General features: G+C 37.0%; 1 protein-coding gene across 1 annotated transcript; it reads left to right on the top strand.

Moving 5' to 3' along the window:
• Nucleotides 1-3,624: 3,624 nt before the first annotated feature.
• LOC131614236 (probable histone H2B.3) lies at nt 3,625-4,228 on the top strand. The gene has a single exon (XM_058885856.1). The coding sequence runs from the start codon at nt 3,706-3,708 to the stop codon at nt 4,111-4,113; it is 408 nt and encodes a 135-aa protein (XP_058741839.1). The 5' UTR covers nt 3,625-3,705; the 3' UTR covers nt 4,114-4,228.
• Nucleotides 4,229-15,146: the final 10,918 nt, after the last annotated feature.

The following is a 15,146-nucleotide window of genomic DNA, read 5'->3' as shown; positions in this document are numbered from 1 at the left end:
ATTTCTATGAAAAATACTCCTCCAGTTTACCACATTTTCATGATCATTCGTGGCATCATACATCAACTTCATTTTGAATCTGTTTTGACTCAGCATTTTGTCCCAAAGTTGTTAATGTTGCTGCACCTCTTCTCTAGCATCCATGATTCTCTTAATCACCCAAGAACAACTTTTGCTGATATTTGCCTCCATAAAATTGTTGTTTTTCAAGTAGTACATGTGGATCCACTTGACCCACAAGTTGTCAGACTTCCTGCACAGATTCCATAAACACTTGATCATAACAATGTTGTTCCACACATGGAGGTCCAACATTCCTTGACCTCCCTGTGCTCTAGGCCTACATACAGTCTTCCATGCCACAAGGCTTTTTTTGCCAGCATTTATACTACCATTCCAGACAAACATCCTACACATACTGTTAATTTTCTTGATGACAAACTGTGGTATTAGAAGGCATTGCATCCAATATTGAGTTATTGCCAAGATCACACTTTTAACAAGCATGATTCTACCAGAATAACTAAGGAGCCTGGATGTCCAATGAGCTATCCTAGACATGATTTTATCTATTAAAGGCATATAATGATTGATGTTTAATCTCTTACTAGTGATAGGAATACCAAGATACCTCATTGGCAGCTGCCCTTCAGTGAACCTAGTAGCTCCTATCATCTGCTCCTTGCCCATACTGTCCATGCCACCACAGAAAACCTTGCACTTCTTTGGGTTTACTACAAGACCAGTAGAATCAGAGAAAGTCTGAACAGTCTGTAACAACATATGCACTAAGCTAGCATCTCCCCTGCAGAATAAATGAATGTCATCAACAAATGTGAGGTTGGTTAGACCAACCTTCTCACATTTGGAATGGAATTTAAAATCTTGATCAGTATGCATCTTCCTCAGGAGTCTATCAAGGTAATCCATCATTATCACAAACAGCAAGGGGGAGATAGGATCCCCTTGCCTTAGTCCTCTCCTTGCCTGCATAATGTCACTTGTGTGTCCATTGATGTTAAACTCATATGAGACATTGGTAACAACAACTTTGATCCAATGAATGAACACATGAGGCATACCAATTTCATGCAGTACAGTGTCAAATGCAGTCCAATCCACCATATCATATGCTTTTTGTAAGTCTAACTGAAGCATACACCTTGGAGGTCCACCTTTCCTAGTATACCCTTTCAGCAGCTCATAAGCCAACATAATGTGGTTGTGAATTACTTGCCCAGGAATGAAAGCTGACTGATTGAGACTAATGATGCTAAGCAATACAATTCCTAACCTCTTTGTCATGATCTTTGAAATTATCTTATAGACAGTTGAGCAGCCTACAATTGGTCTATAATCTCTAGCATGTTTGGCTTCATTTGTCTTTGGGATTAGGGTCACACTAGTTCTAGTGAAATTTTTAAGAATTATGCCCTGTGAGAAAAATTCCTCAATGGCTGCAGTGACATCCCTACTGACAACATCCCAACAAACTTTGAAAAACTTGGAACCATAGCCATCAATCCCTGGTGATTTCAAATCTCCAATACCACTAAGAGCCTCCTTGATCTCCTCTGTAGTAATATTACTCACCAGGAAATTACATTGATTCATGTCCAACTGCTTACCCCTTCTCATAGCATCTATGTCAATGTGAGTGGTTCTTTGAGTAGTAGTGCCCATCAAGTTCCTATACAGACTTAGGAATTCAGCTTCAATATCTTTTTGGTTAGTAATAAAACTACCATCACCCCTCTGTAAGAATTGAATACTTTTACTATTGCCCTTAGACTTAAGATAAGCATGAAAATATGCCTTGTTTCATCCCCCATCTTTATCCAATCTATCGTAGTTCTCTGCATAAGACTCATAGCTAGCATATCATTACATTTGATTAGCTCCTCAGTGTGTTCTTTAACCTTTTCTATACTGTCAGCATCCATCTGATTGTTCCTTAACTCCTCCTGGGCCTTCTCCAGATTAAGTCTAGCAATGTCAATCTTATTCTGCAGATCAGACATAGGTCTATTAAGGGCTATAAGAACAGGTTGCAATCTCATAAGTTTCTTCCAAAGAATCTCCATGGGCTTTCCATACATAGGTTTATTCTAGTTCTCCTTCACTACATCCTGAAAACCTTCAATACTTATCCAACTATTGTTAAATCTAAAAGGCCTTTTCCTCATTCTAGGGATGCCAGGGTCATTCAGATATAAGGCTGCATGATCAGAGATGTGGGGGGTCAAGATATTCAGAGTAAGGCTGCCATTATCCTGAAACCACTCAGTATTAGCTATAAGCCTATCAATTTTGGAGTATATAGGGTTTGATCTTTGTTTATTGCTCCATGTGAAATGACTACGTTTGCTATCCATCTCACAAAGCCCTGTAACATTGTAAAGGGGTTTATACCAATTTATCCGGTACAAGTTACAAATTGGAGAAGTGGTATATACACAAATTGTACAAGTTACCAATTTATACCAATTTATTCCCTTCATAGATAGACAAGCCTTAGCACCAAAATTCAAAGTTTAAATAGGCCCGCCAAAAAATTCCAAAAAAAATAAATACAGCACGATACTCGATGTTAATCCCTTTCAGAGAATGAAATCAGAAGTGTACCTGAGTTTGCCATTGAAATCATTGAAGGTTGCAGGTATGTGATCTTCCGATTTGTAGAGTTCCTTAGGGTTTCTTAAATCTCTTATGATGCGGATGAAGAGAGAATCCTGATTAGACGCGTGTTTCCATCGCTCTACAAATGGGGACCATAACCATATAAATAACCGTAGGGTTATTGATTAATTTTCATTATTCTAATTTGATACTCATGAAATTAGACACTGACTTACGATATCTACACAATAACCTTTCATGACATATATGGCCTCAGCCTTAGACTTAATATCAATTAGACCACTATAGATTTGGCTAATTAAATAATGGTCCCAATACATGTAATATTATACTTGTGACCCGAAATCCTAACAATCACTATATCACATCTTCTCGTATATCGAATCTTTGGTTAATTTCTAATGCATCAGTGGTATCTACAGATATTTGATTGTTATTGCATATTTGTAAAAGAGTTTATACCAATTTATCCGGTACAAAGTTACAAATTGGAGAACATACCAACAAGTTTTTCTTAAAAGTAAAATACAAATCGAAAAACATAACAATAAATTATTATGTATCAGATTTTTTTTCACAATTTTCTGGTAAACATACGAAATTCGAAAAATTTAAGAAAATGATAAATTAGTTAGTATATTACATAGACAAAATGAAAATATTTTACAAATTATAGAGGTGGGAGAATAAATGTAGGGGGATAAAGTTTTTATTAGAGAGGGGAGAAGCTTTTCTTTTCCTTCTCAAAGTACCGAGTCCGGCCCAAATTCCCTTCATGAACAGACAAGCCTCAGCACCAAAATTCAAAGTTTAAATAGGCCCGCCAAAAAATTCCAAAATAAAATAAAATATGAAGCACGATACTCGATGTTAAAATATCCTACCAAACTGAAGCAACCATGTCATCAATCCGCGAACTCCAAAATCAACCAATCAGAGCCCACCAACCATTCCTATATAAAAAATTCCACACCCAATTTACAAACCACAATTCAAATTCCAATCACAATCTCAGTTAAATCTTTCCTTTTTGATTTCAATTTCGATTCACTCTGTTCTATCATCATGGCACCCAAGGGAGAGAAGAAGCCAGCTGAGAAGAAGCCCGCAGAGAAGGCACCAGCCGCCAAAGCCGAGAAAAAGATCCCAAAGGACGCTTCCTCCACAGACAAGAAGAAGAAGAGAAGCAAGAAGAGCGTTGAAACCTACAAGATCTACATCTACAAGGTTTTGAAGCAAGTTCATCCTGACATCGGTGTCTCCAGCAAAGCTATGGGGATCATGAACAGCTTCATCAACGACATCTTCGAGAAGCTTGCTCAAGAGTCATCTAGACTCGCTCGCTACAACAAGAAATATACCATCTCATCCCGGGAGATTCAGACTGCTGTTCGTCTTGTTCTTCCCGGCGAGCTTGCAAAGCACGCTGTTTCCGAGGGAACTAAGGCCGTTACTAAGTTTACCAGTGGTTGAAACCGTATGTTTGTCTAATTTATCTAATTTAGGGTTTATGTAAAGTATATTTTGGATCTATTTGTATTGACGTAGCGATTGAGAAATATCTAATGAAACTTCATTTAGCCCTAAACTCGTTTTGATTGTTTTTATTATTTTATGCTTATATTTTAACTATTTGCATTAACATTGTGATTGAGTTTAGATTGCAATTTCTACCGGTTCCGGTGAATGTGCCATGTGACTCTATTGTTGATGTTTGTCACATTTGTATTATCCCTGTTTAACTGTTCTGTTATGTTCAAGTTTTGGTGATATCAATGTGTTGCAATGTTTGTTGAACTTGACGTTTTTGATTTTGAAGATCCAGTTTGTCTAAGTGAGCCAATACGTGTGTATCCTTGTAAGTTTACTTGTTATTGTTGTTTCGTCTCTTTGGTGTCATATGCTTTGATCCATATTCCATTAAATGACATCTTTACAGTTGGAAACATATGGTGCCGCAGCCCATAGTAACATTGTTAGAATAACCCAAGCCACGCTGTTTGATATAACCTGTGACTTCTACATTTTGGATTGATTGTCAAATATTATGGCTATCGTGTGGGTTAAATTGTTGTGATTATTAGCAGAAAATCAATTCAGTGCTTATAGGGACATGAGATAGCTTGGTTCCGTAGCGAGTGCTGAAATAACAACTTGATTTTGTTTTTTTTTTTTGGAAAAGCTAAAATTAATAACTAATGAAAATAGCAACTTGATTTTGTCTAAATGGTATAAAAGTCACACCAGGACAAAACCACCACAACAAAAGTTACAGAGAAGGTGTCTAACTTATAAGGATAATATTACAAGAGAGAGAATTGCACTCCTAAACTAAAACAAGTAGGATTCACACCAATACAAATTACTCCACACTCACTATAAATCACCAACATATATGCCCAAAGGAGTTTTACTGTCTCAAATCCAAACAGCCTGCAAGTCTAACTAAAACAAGTGAGATTCACACCAATCACAAATTACTCCACACCTACTATAATGTTAGTAAAATTGGCTTCATGTCTTTCTCATTGTTATTTCTTGTATAAATAGAGTTTACAGGGCTATATTAGTTACATTTAATGAAAAAAAATCAATTTCTAATTTGTTTCCCTTAATCTAGGAACAAATCTTTATTCTAGGAACAAACTAATTCTTATTCACACCCCCTCAAATTAATGATGTTGGTCAATGAGCATCAATTTGCTAACAAGAAACTGATGAAATGGACGCGGAACAACCTTGGTAAGAATATCAGAAACTTGCAACTGAGTACTGACATGAGGAGGTGATATTGGTCGGTCATCATATGCGTCACAGATCGAGTGACAATCAACTTCGATATGTTTGGTGCGTTCATGAAAAACAAGATTCACAACGATTTGGATGGCACTTGTATTGTCGGCATAAAGTGAAGTTAGCTCTATTTGAGAGAATCCAAGTTCAGCCAAAAGACCACGAAGCCAAATTATTTCAGAACAAGCAGCAGACATGGCACGATACTCAAATTCAGTAGATTTAGAGACTCTCGCTTGTTTCTTACTTCTCCATGAGATCAATGAAGAGCCAAGAACCTTGCACCAGCCAGTGACAGATCATCGAGTATCAGGACACCTTGCCCAATCTACATCACTATAAGCACTCAATTTAGGAGCAACTCCAGTAGGAAAGAATAAAATAAACCACAATTAGAGCTTTCTTTCAAGTAACGAATTATACGACGAACCACATCCAAGTGAAGATGGCGAGGAGAATGCATGAATTGACTTGTTGAACATCAAAAGCTATAGTCAAGTAGTTAAGGCTACCCACAAGTTATCGATACAATAAGGGATCAGACAAAAGATCACCATCATCACGATGATATTTAACATTAACCTCAAGATGAGTATATCTACTGGATTGACCGATTCAAGACCGTCCATAGAAATCAAATATGTAGCATTTTTGTGTTGATGGAGAAAGATGCCCTTCGGTGTAGAATGAATCTCAAGACCAAGAAAATAATGTAGATTACCCAGATCTTTCATGTGAAAGGGGCTTGTAACTGTTGCTTAAGTCGTTGAATGGACGCATGATCAGAACCAGTAATAACCATGTCATTAACATACAAAAGAAGAAGAACAATACCCGCAGATACGCTATGAATATATAAAGAGGAATCATATTGACTATGAGTAAAGGAGAATCCAAGTAGAGTAGAGAGAAATTTCTCGTACCATGCTTTAGGTGTTTGTTTCGAACCATATAAAGAGTGTTTGAGCTTGCATACAAATTTAGATGAAGAGAAGAAACCTTGAGGTGGAGTCATATAAATATCTTATGCCAGGTCACCATGAAGAATTTTTTTCCACATCCATTTAATGAAGAGACCACCCATTAGAAGAAGCTATAAAGATGATCGTGCGAACAATTGTCATTTTGACAACTGGCGCAAATGTCTCATCATAATCAATTCCACATTCATGCTTGTTTCCCAAAGCAACCAAACGAGCCTTGTAACGGTTAAGGGACCCATCAAAATTCAATTTCACAAAATATACTCATTTGCAACCTATAGGTTTGACGTCAGAAGGACAAGAGATAATATCCCATGTGAAATTCTCTTGAAGAACTTGAAGCTCTTCATTCATGGCTTTTATCCATCATACATCTTTAACAACCTGTGAATAACAATTAGGAATAAATATACTAGAGAGTGATGCATTCAGAGAAGTATGTGAGGAATCATACCCGTCTCTTGTATATCTATATGGTGCGCGAGATATTCGACCAGAACGCCGTGGTTCAACCGTTACAGGATCAGGCGGCGGTTCAACATCGGGAAGAGGTGTGGGAACCTGTTGTCTGTGTTTTCTAACATATACATGACCTGGTTTGTAACGTTCTATAGATTGAGGCATAATAGAAAACTTAGGAAGAGTAACAATATCATGAATGGCAGGAGAAACACACGGAAACATAAATTGATTATCAAAAAATATCACATTCATATAAATGCGAAAACGATGGTTAGTGACATCATAACACACAAATCCCTTATGAAAATGACTATATCCCATAAATGGACATTGAACAAACTGCGCTCCAAGCTTATGCCTTTCAAATGGAGGTAAGTGAACAAAACACACACACCCAAAGGTATGCAAAACACTATAATCAGGATGAATTTCAAAAAGACGGAAGAAAGGAGAATCAAGATTAATAACTATAGAAGGAAGACGATTTATCAAGAAGACAACCGTGGAAAGAGCCTCCACCCAAAATTGGGATGGCATAGAAGCTTGGAGTAGTAAGGTTGTGTTACATCAAGCAAGTGACGATTCTTACGTTCTGCTATACCATTTTGTTGAGGGGTATTGGGACAAGACTGTTGAGACAAGATGCCTTTTTGTTGTAGGTATTCCTGAAACTCATTAGACATGTACTCACCGCCAGAGTCAGAGCGAAATTTTTTAACACTTGCTTGAAATTGAGTTTCAACATATGTCAAATATTTCTTAAACATAGAAAACACTTCAGATTTAGAGAGGAGAAAATATATCCAAGTAAAAGACTATAATCATCTATAAATGTGACAAAATATTTATAGTGAGCATGAGAGACTACATGAGACATTTCCCATACATCAATATGGATCATCTCAAAACAATTAGAAGCACGGTGAACACTAGACGGAAAAGTAAGTGTTTTACTTTTAGCCAATTTGCAAATAGAACATGAAATAGAGGATTAGAAATAACATTTTATTTCCCAATAAACCAGTTTTACATAAATGAGATAAAACAGAAGAGTTTGGATGACCCAATTTTCTATGCCAATCCTCATAAGAATTCAAAACATTATTACAAGCAAGAGATAATTGATTAGAAATAAAGTGGAGTGGAAACAATCTTCCCACTTTAGGCCCATTCGCGATCACCTTCCCGGACACCTGCTCCTACACAAGACAACCAATACGAGAAAAGTTAACATTAAAATTGTTGTCCACTAATTGACCAACCGACAATAAGTTGGAAGCAAGTCCGGGTGATACAAACACATCACGAATGTTAGAGTTTAAGTCACCAACATTAGTGATAGAGAGTTTATTACCATTAGCAATTTGAATTTGTTGATTACCAATATAGGAATGTAAATTTTGCAAGTATTCAGAGGAACCCGTCATGTGATTGGATGCAACAGAATCAAGAAACCATGGTTGAGAATCATTAGAAAACTTACCATGAATTCTCAAGGCTGGAAGAGTAGAAAATACCATTTGTTGAATCATTTCAGGTTGCAGAACACCATCATTAGATTCATTAGTAACAGAAGGGCCGGTTATAGAATTTGTATTTGCATGAAGTGCCTGCACTGAATGTTGTGTTGGTCGTGGGGGATGTGTGGGACAATCAGATATAATATGACTTTGCTGCTTACAATAATTGCAAAAAAATTTATTGCAACTCCAGGAAATGTGGCCAAATTGTTTGCAAGAGAAGCATTGAACTTGTCTCATATCAGAACCTTTACTTCTACTCTGAGCAACAAATGCAACCACTGTAGGCTCAGAAACAACAACTTCATGAGACATGGTTCCTTGAGTAGCAAGTCGTTGTTCCTCTCGGAGAAGTTCACCAACACATGTATCTAAAGAAGGAGTAAGATTTCTGTCCAGCAAAGCACCTCTAACCACTTCAAATTCTGGACGAAGTTTCATAAGAAATTGATCTCGCCTACTAGTGTTGTAGACCTCCTGGACATCCGCAAGAGAACTCTTGGAAACATTCACATGTATAATCGAATAGTGTTTTGTCCATAAATTTAAAAAACCAGAGTAATATTCTTGAACTAACATATTACCTTGCTTGTATATGGCTATCTCGAGCTCTAACTGGAAACGCTTGGCCACATTGTCCTGATTGTAAATATGCTTTAAATAGTTCCACATTTTTTGAGCCGTGGAAAAAGATCGCAAATTATTAATCATCTGATGATCAATAGTACCGAGAATCCAAGTGATAATTTAAGCATATTTGGTTTTCCATGCATCTAAATCAGTTGTCTCTAACGGTTCCATAGAGATATCATCCAAGTGATTCCATAATTCCTTCCCTTTGACATAAATTCTGAACTGAAATTCCCATGCCGGATATTTTTTGTCGGTAAAACCAACACAAAAATTATCTTTTTCTTTTTGTGAAGCCATTATATAAGACTAAATAAAACTTTCAAAATATATTTCTATGACTGAATACAGTAGAAATATAACTTACTTATTTGTTAACGTGCAACAAAATGAAGAAAAAAAACAGCTGAAGCTTGCTAAAGTGGCTGAACAGTAAACCCTTGCCTAGTAACACCGAATTGAACAATATAGCAAAAAGTAACCTTGCCGCTAGCACCGAACCGAAACCATTGAATCTTCAATCTGCTAGTAATGAGAATACCAACAACAGACAATCGAAAATCGACAATCACATTAATCGATTGCAATAAACATAAGACCAAGTTCGCAAGGCATCAGGGGAAATCGCAAAAACAAAATCACGAGACGGCGAAAACGCAAAATTAAAGCAGTTACTAGTTTGATTTCCAAAGAACTGTTTCGAAAACAAAAACCAACGACGAACAAGTTTTCAAGAGCATCAACGAGGAACAAAAATACAGGATTTCGAGAGCGACCCAGTTGGGTGTTGCTATTTAGCCAAGGTAACAAGATTTAAGTTTGATCGAACCTTCTGATACCATGTCAGTAAAATTGGCTTGATGCCTTTCTCATTGTTATTTCTTGTATAAATAGAGTTTACATGGCTATAGAGATAATTACACTAAATAGTTACATTTAATGAGAACATATAAATTTCTGATTTGTTTCCCTTTTTCTAGGAAAAAACCCTTATTCTAGGAACAAACTAATTCTTATTCACATATAATTCACCAACATGTATGCCCAAGGAGTTATACTGTCTCAAATCCAAACAGCCTGCAAGTCTAACTAAAACAAGTGAGATTCACACCAATCACAAATTACTCCACTCCCACTATAAATCACCAACATATATGCCCAAATGAGTTTTACTGTCTCAAAACCAAACAGCCTGCAAGTCTCTGGCTCCAAATAAGACAAATCAGCTCCAACATTTTTCAACAGCAAAGCTAAAGATGATCGAAAAATCCACAATTTTTGGAGTAAAAACTAGCCTCTGAATCGACACATGTGAATACTAGTCTAAAATAGAAAAACTGGATTTCTCCCAAACCACATGAATAAATCAAAACTCCCCTGCTTGCCAATCTATAGCCAATTCCCAAGCAAGCAGCCGGGTTAATTGTCCATTGGTTGAGGGAGTACTTGAAGCTTTTCCCTTTGCATTTCAACCATTTCCATGTTGAAATCTTAATTTCTTCGCTCATTTGCTCCGCTAATCTAGAATGATCTCTAAATACTTTTTCATTACGCCCATTCCACAATATCCAAATACAGGCGAACCAAATTACGCTGAATTTCTCCGCTTGCATTCTGCCCCTTCCGCAAAAACCTTCAAATTGATGAAAGTTTTCTATAGCATTTTTAAGCATAGCTGCATAAATGTTCAGCCACCTTAGGACCGACGCCCAAACCTGCAAAGAGAAACTGCATTCAAATAAAATATGAGAATCATTTTCAGTAGTTGTTCACTCATTTGAAATCGGAAAGAGTTAAAGTGCGTAACTATTATCTATGGAATTAAGTCTCTCTTTTACGTTTGTTGTTCCCTTCTTTTATACTAAATCTCCAAAGACAAGAACTTTGAATGTTGTAAATCAGTATAAGAAAAATGTTGTTCTTACATTATATTCCTACGCTGATAGTGTATTTTACTATTTACCAACAGTGTAAACAGTAAAATATTATGATAAATTTTTTTTAAATTATTATTTTTTAATTGAAAAAATTAAAATTTTTTAAATTAATTTTTTTTATTATATATATATATATATATATATATATATGTATGTATAATTTTTTAAATTTAAAAATAATAATTTTTTTGATTCAAAAAATTATAATTTTAAAAAAATGTGATTACCTAACTTCATAATTTCATTAACCAACTTCATAACTACTAAAAATTTGTGCAGTCTATTAACCAATTTCATAACTTTATCAACCTACTTTTTACATTTCATTAATCAACTTTGTTTTACTATTAAAAATTATTTTTTAATATTTAGGTGTTTATCAACCAACTTCATCACTTCATTAACCAATCTTTTATATTTCATTAACCAACTTTATTTTGCCATTAAAAATTAGTGTTCATATACCGTTCACGAACTGTTCATAAAGTATATATTTTTATTTTTTAAAAAAGATTGTTCATCATATAAATACGATGAATAATATTTGGTATAAATATTTGAGTGTAGACTTGGGTATAAGAATAACACACCTCAATGTGCATTCATAGCTATTTATTTTGACATTGATTTACTACACCGTATTCAACTTACATCGTATGCTTACAATTGGACGGATACAAAAGTGGGATGAAAAATATTTAAAAAAATGACGAGTATGTGTTGATGGTATAATAATGGCACATAGGAGCATTTCTCATTCTATAATTATCACATTGGGGAGACATACTTAAATATATTGATATTATTATATAATAATGTCTGATAAGTGCTTATCCACTACTATCGATCTTATCCAAGTCAGCCTTTGTCACGCCAAAACCCTAAAATGGGTTGTGCTTAATTTGGGTACAACTATAACCTCACATGCCTTAAACTTTTGGAACATATACAACTCCTAAATCATGAGGTTTAAATGGGCGAGATGCTTAAGGGAGAAATCATATGGGTAAATCTGGCTAATACATATGGACCAAGACACCAAATTTAACCATTGTAATTTTTTAGGATGTACAGAGCCCATGCCAAGCATGAGGTCTAGAGGGGCGAGATGCTTAAGAGGAAAAGTCATCCAGGTCGTGGATTATACAAGATCATACTATTGCTTAAATCCCCTTGTTTGATTTTTAGTCTGCCTACAAACTCTTGGTCTTCACTCCAAAACCTTTTATTATACTAGAACATGTGCATGTTTGTTCGACTCTAGAGGGGGAGTATCAAGAAAGGATGCGATACCCTATAACACCGATGCATGTATCCATCATCAACCTCATATGGAGTGCTCACCATAATAACTACCTTGTGAACAATATAATTGTAACAAATCCGGTCAACTTCTAAATCAAATGTTATAAAATTTAGAGGTGGAGGTGGTATATACTATCTATAACTAAACTGTTGTATGCATCTGCCAAACAAGTAAGAAACAACTGTGTCACATCATCAAACACAACTACTATGTAGACATATATCACCAAAAGGTTAACACATGTTTGTGACTCTTGAATGGGCGCTGTATGACATCATCGATGTCAAACCGTCTAACGCACTCTTGATTAGATCAACCTTCATTATCCATTTCTTATATATCCAACCTTTAGCTTGAGGAAAACCAACAATATCCGATGAAATATGATTCTTTCCTCAGTTACCAACGGTTTGAAAATACTAGTGAATACAACAGTGTTACATAATAATAATAATAATCATAATAATATCAATATTAAATAAATAAATAAATTAAAAGAAAATATTAGCGTATCCGCCAAGCTACTACTTATAGATAAACATAGATCTATCCCTGAAATACTTGTATAGCGTGACTATGGCTGATGGCACATATGCCTCAACTATATCTACCGTAGTTTGACAAGGTCCTAAAAAATTGTAGATATTTTGTCTCTACAAAAAATAAAACTTTTGTATGCAAAAATAGTTCACCTTACTAGTAATAGTAAATAAGACTGGACAACAAAATCAAATTGACTATCAACTCAATATCTCTTAAATAGGGTATGTAACCATCTTAGCCTATTATATGCATCCGTACAACTGTAGGCCTCTTGTATAGCCGGTTATATGGTCGACTAATAACTCCACAACAAGTACAACATCACATTTTTCAATGACACCTATTGAATGATAATAAAAATGACATCTGATCGGAAGGTGAAGTAAGCATGCAACATTGTCAAAAGTAATCATTATTTTACCAAATGACATATGAAATAGTGATATCATTAAATGTCATCCCTCCATAAATGATGAGATGATGTTGAAATCAATCATCCTCAAACTAGCTCTTTGGAGTGATAATATAGTGAAGCTATCCAATCAACCTAATATCGAAGGTAGGAGATACTATGGAACACATTCAACCATTTTCTTTCGATATATTGCAACCTTTAATTCTTTCCTAGATTCATGCTCTTGAAATTTAAAGAAAATTTCTTTGGCCACCTCCCTATGGGGGTCACCCCCAGCGAAAATCCCAAAATACCCCTGCTTCGGAAATGAACTTCCGAAGCGCTTTTTATTTTAAAAAATTTTCCTGAATTCGGAAGTGCATCTCCGAAAACACCCCATGGGGGGTGTCTTCGGAGATGAACTTCCAAAAACACCTCATGGGGGGTGTCTTCGGAAATGAACTTCCGAATTATGCAGAAACTGTGTTTTTTTTTTAATGTTTTTTCATAACAGTCTCGCATTTTAATTAAACGCAAACACCAAATAAAATAAGCAATAGATAAACTGAAAATACTAATATGATAAATAAACAAAAAAAATACTAATCCGATGAAAATAATATATACAAACCGAAAAAAATAAAAATAGTGTGCTAAAAATACAATCCGATAACAAAAAATATATAAACCCGACCACTACTGGGTGTGCCTAAACCTCTCGCCCTGAGACCTCCTCTGCCGCGTGTATGTCGCCGCACGGCCCGCATCAAGGACGATCATCTCCATCACCGCGACTGCCTCTGGACCGCCCCGCTCCACGATACCTCGATCCAACGCGTCCCGCCCAATCATCGATATCCGTTGGCAGATCGGCATGAGATCAATGGCGTGATCATCCTCGGCCTGCTGGTTCTCTAGGATCTCCTCGTGTGCTGGCCTAGGAGCGCCGGGAATGGCCGGGTCTCAGAAGAGGATGTGACACCCGGTAGAACCATGTGACGTATCCCTCCTCACTGTGCCAGTCCTGGGTGACCAGAGTGAGACGGTACTCCAGCGGTACCACATGATCCTCCCATATGGCAGTGAGCTGCACTCGGGTCACAGTGTCGGGAGCAGCCTCAAAGGGTGACCTGGGAATCCGCTGCACGAATCCGAACTGACGCATGCACCGCTCAGGGAGATATCGAACCATGATGCCGGTCCCGCATGCCAACCAGCCTGAATATAGAGCAATGCCGTCAAAGGGGACAATTTGAGCGTAGTCGACGAACGACCTCCAGGTGACGTCGTCGTGCATCGTGCGGTCCAAGTACAGACGGTATGGTCCCACCGCATCGTTCCCCCTCTAGAGAGCGTATCTGGCGGCCCTGGGCATGGCGTCCACGTACGCAGGATCGATGTGAAAGCCGTGGATGCGGGAGAAGTAGGAGATTATCCAGCTCTGAAACAAAAACAAGATAATGTATAAAAATTAAATACGAAACATATATAAATAAATAAATATGATAATGTATTAAAATAAAACGTACCGTAAGCAGTGTGCAGGATCTGACCAACTGCCTCGTCCTCCAGTTGGAGGCCTCATTCAGCTTTTGGTAGAGATATGCCAGAGTAGCTGACCCCCAGTTCCACTGGTGAACGGTATCCAGGTCCATGAAATAGCGGAGGTAGGCCACATCGACGTACCTGGCACTCTTGTCCACAAAGCATGCAGCGCCTACCACATGCATGTACCAGCACCGGAGAGCGCAGCCGCGGTGGTACTCCCTGAATAGGTCGTTATCCTCCTGCTCAGCCTCGGCCGTCGCGTCCAGGTGGAACTCAAAATAGAGGCTCAGTGTAGTGAACCGGACATGAGGCCCACAAGTCGTGACGCACTCAAAGTAAGCAACCTCGTGCGGCAGGCCCAAATAGTGCATCATCCACTCAATGGCCTCG

Source organism: Vicia villosa, linkage group LG1, assembly GCF_029867415.1.
Source record: "Vicia villosa cultivar HV-30 ecotype Madison, WI linkage group LG1, Vvil1.0, whole genome shotgun sequence".
NCBI lineage: Eukaryota > Viridiplantae > Streptophyta > Magnoliopsida > Fabales > Fabaceae > Vicia > Vicia villosa.
Note: the sequence above shows the minus strand (reverse complement) of the source record. Positions and strands in the feature narration are given on the sequence as shown.

What these genes read in the sequence shown, in the direction of transcription:
- LOC131614236 (XM_058885856.1), top strand. Translation starts at nt 3,706, where the DNA reads ATGGCACCCAAGGGAGAGAAGAAGCCAGCTGAGAAGAAGCCCGCAGAG.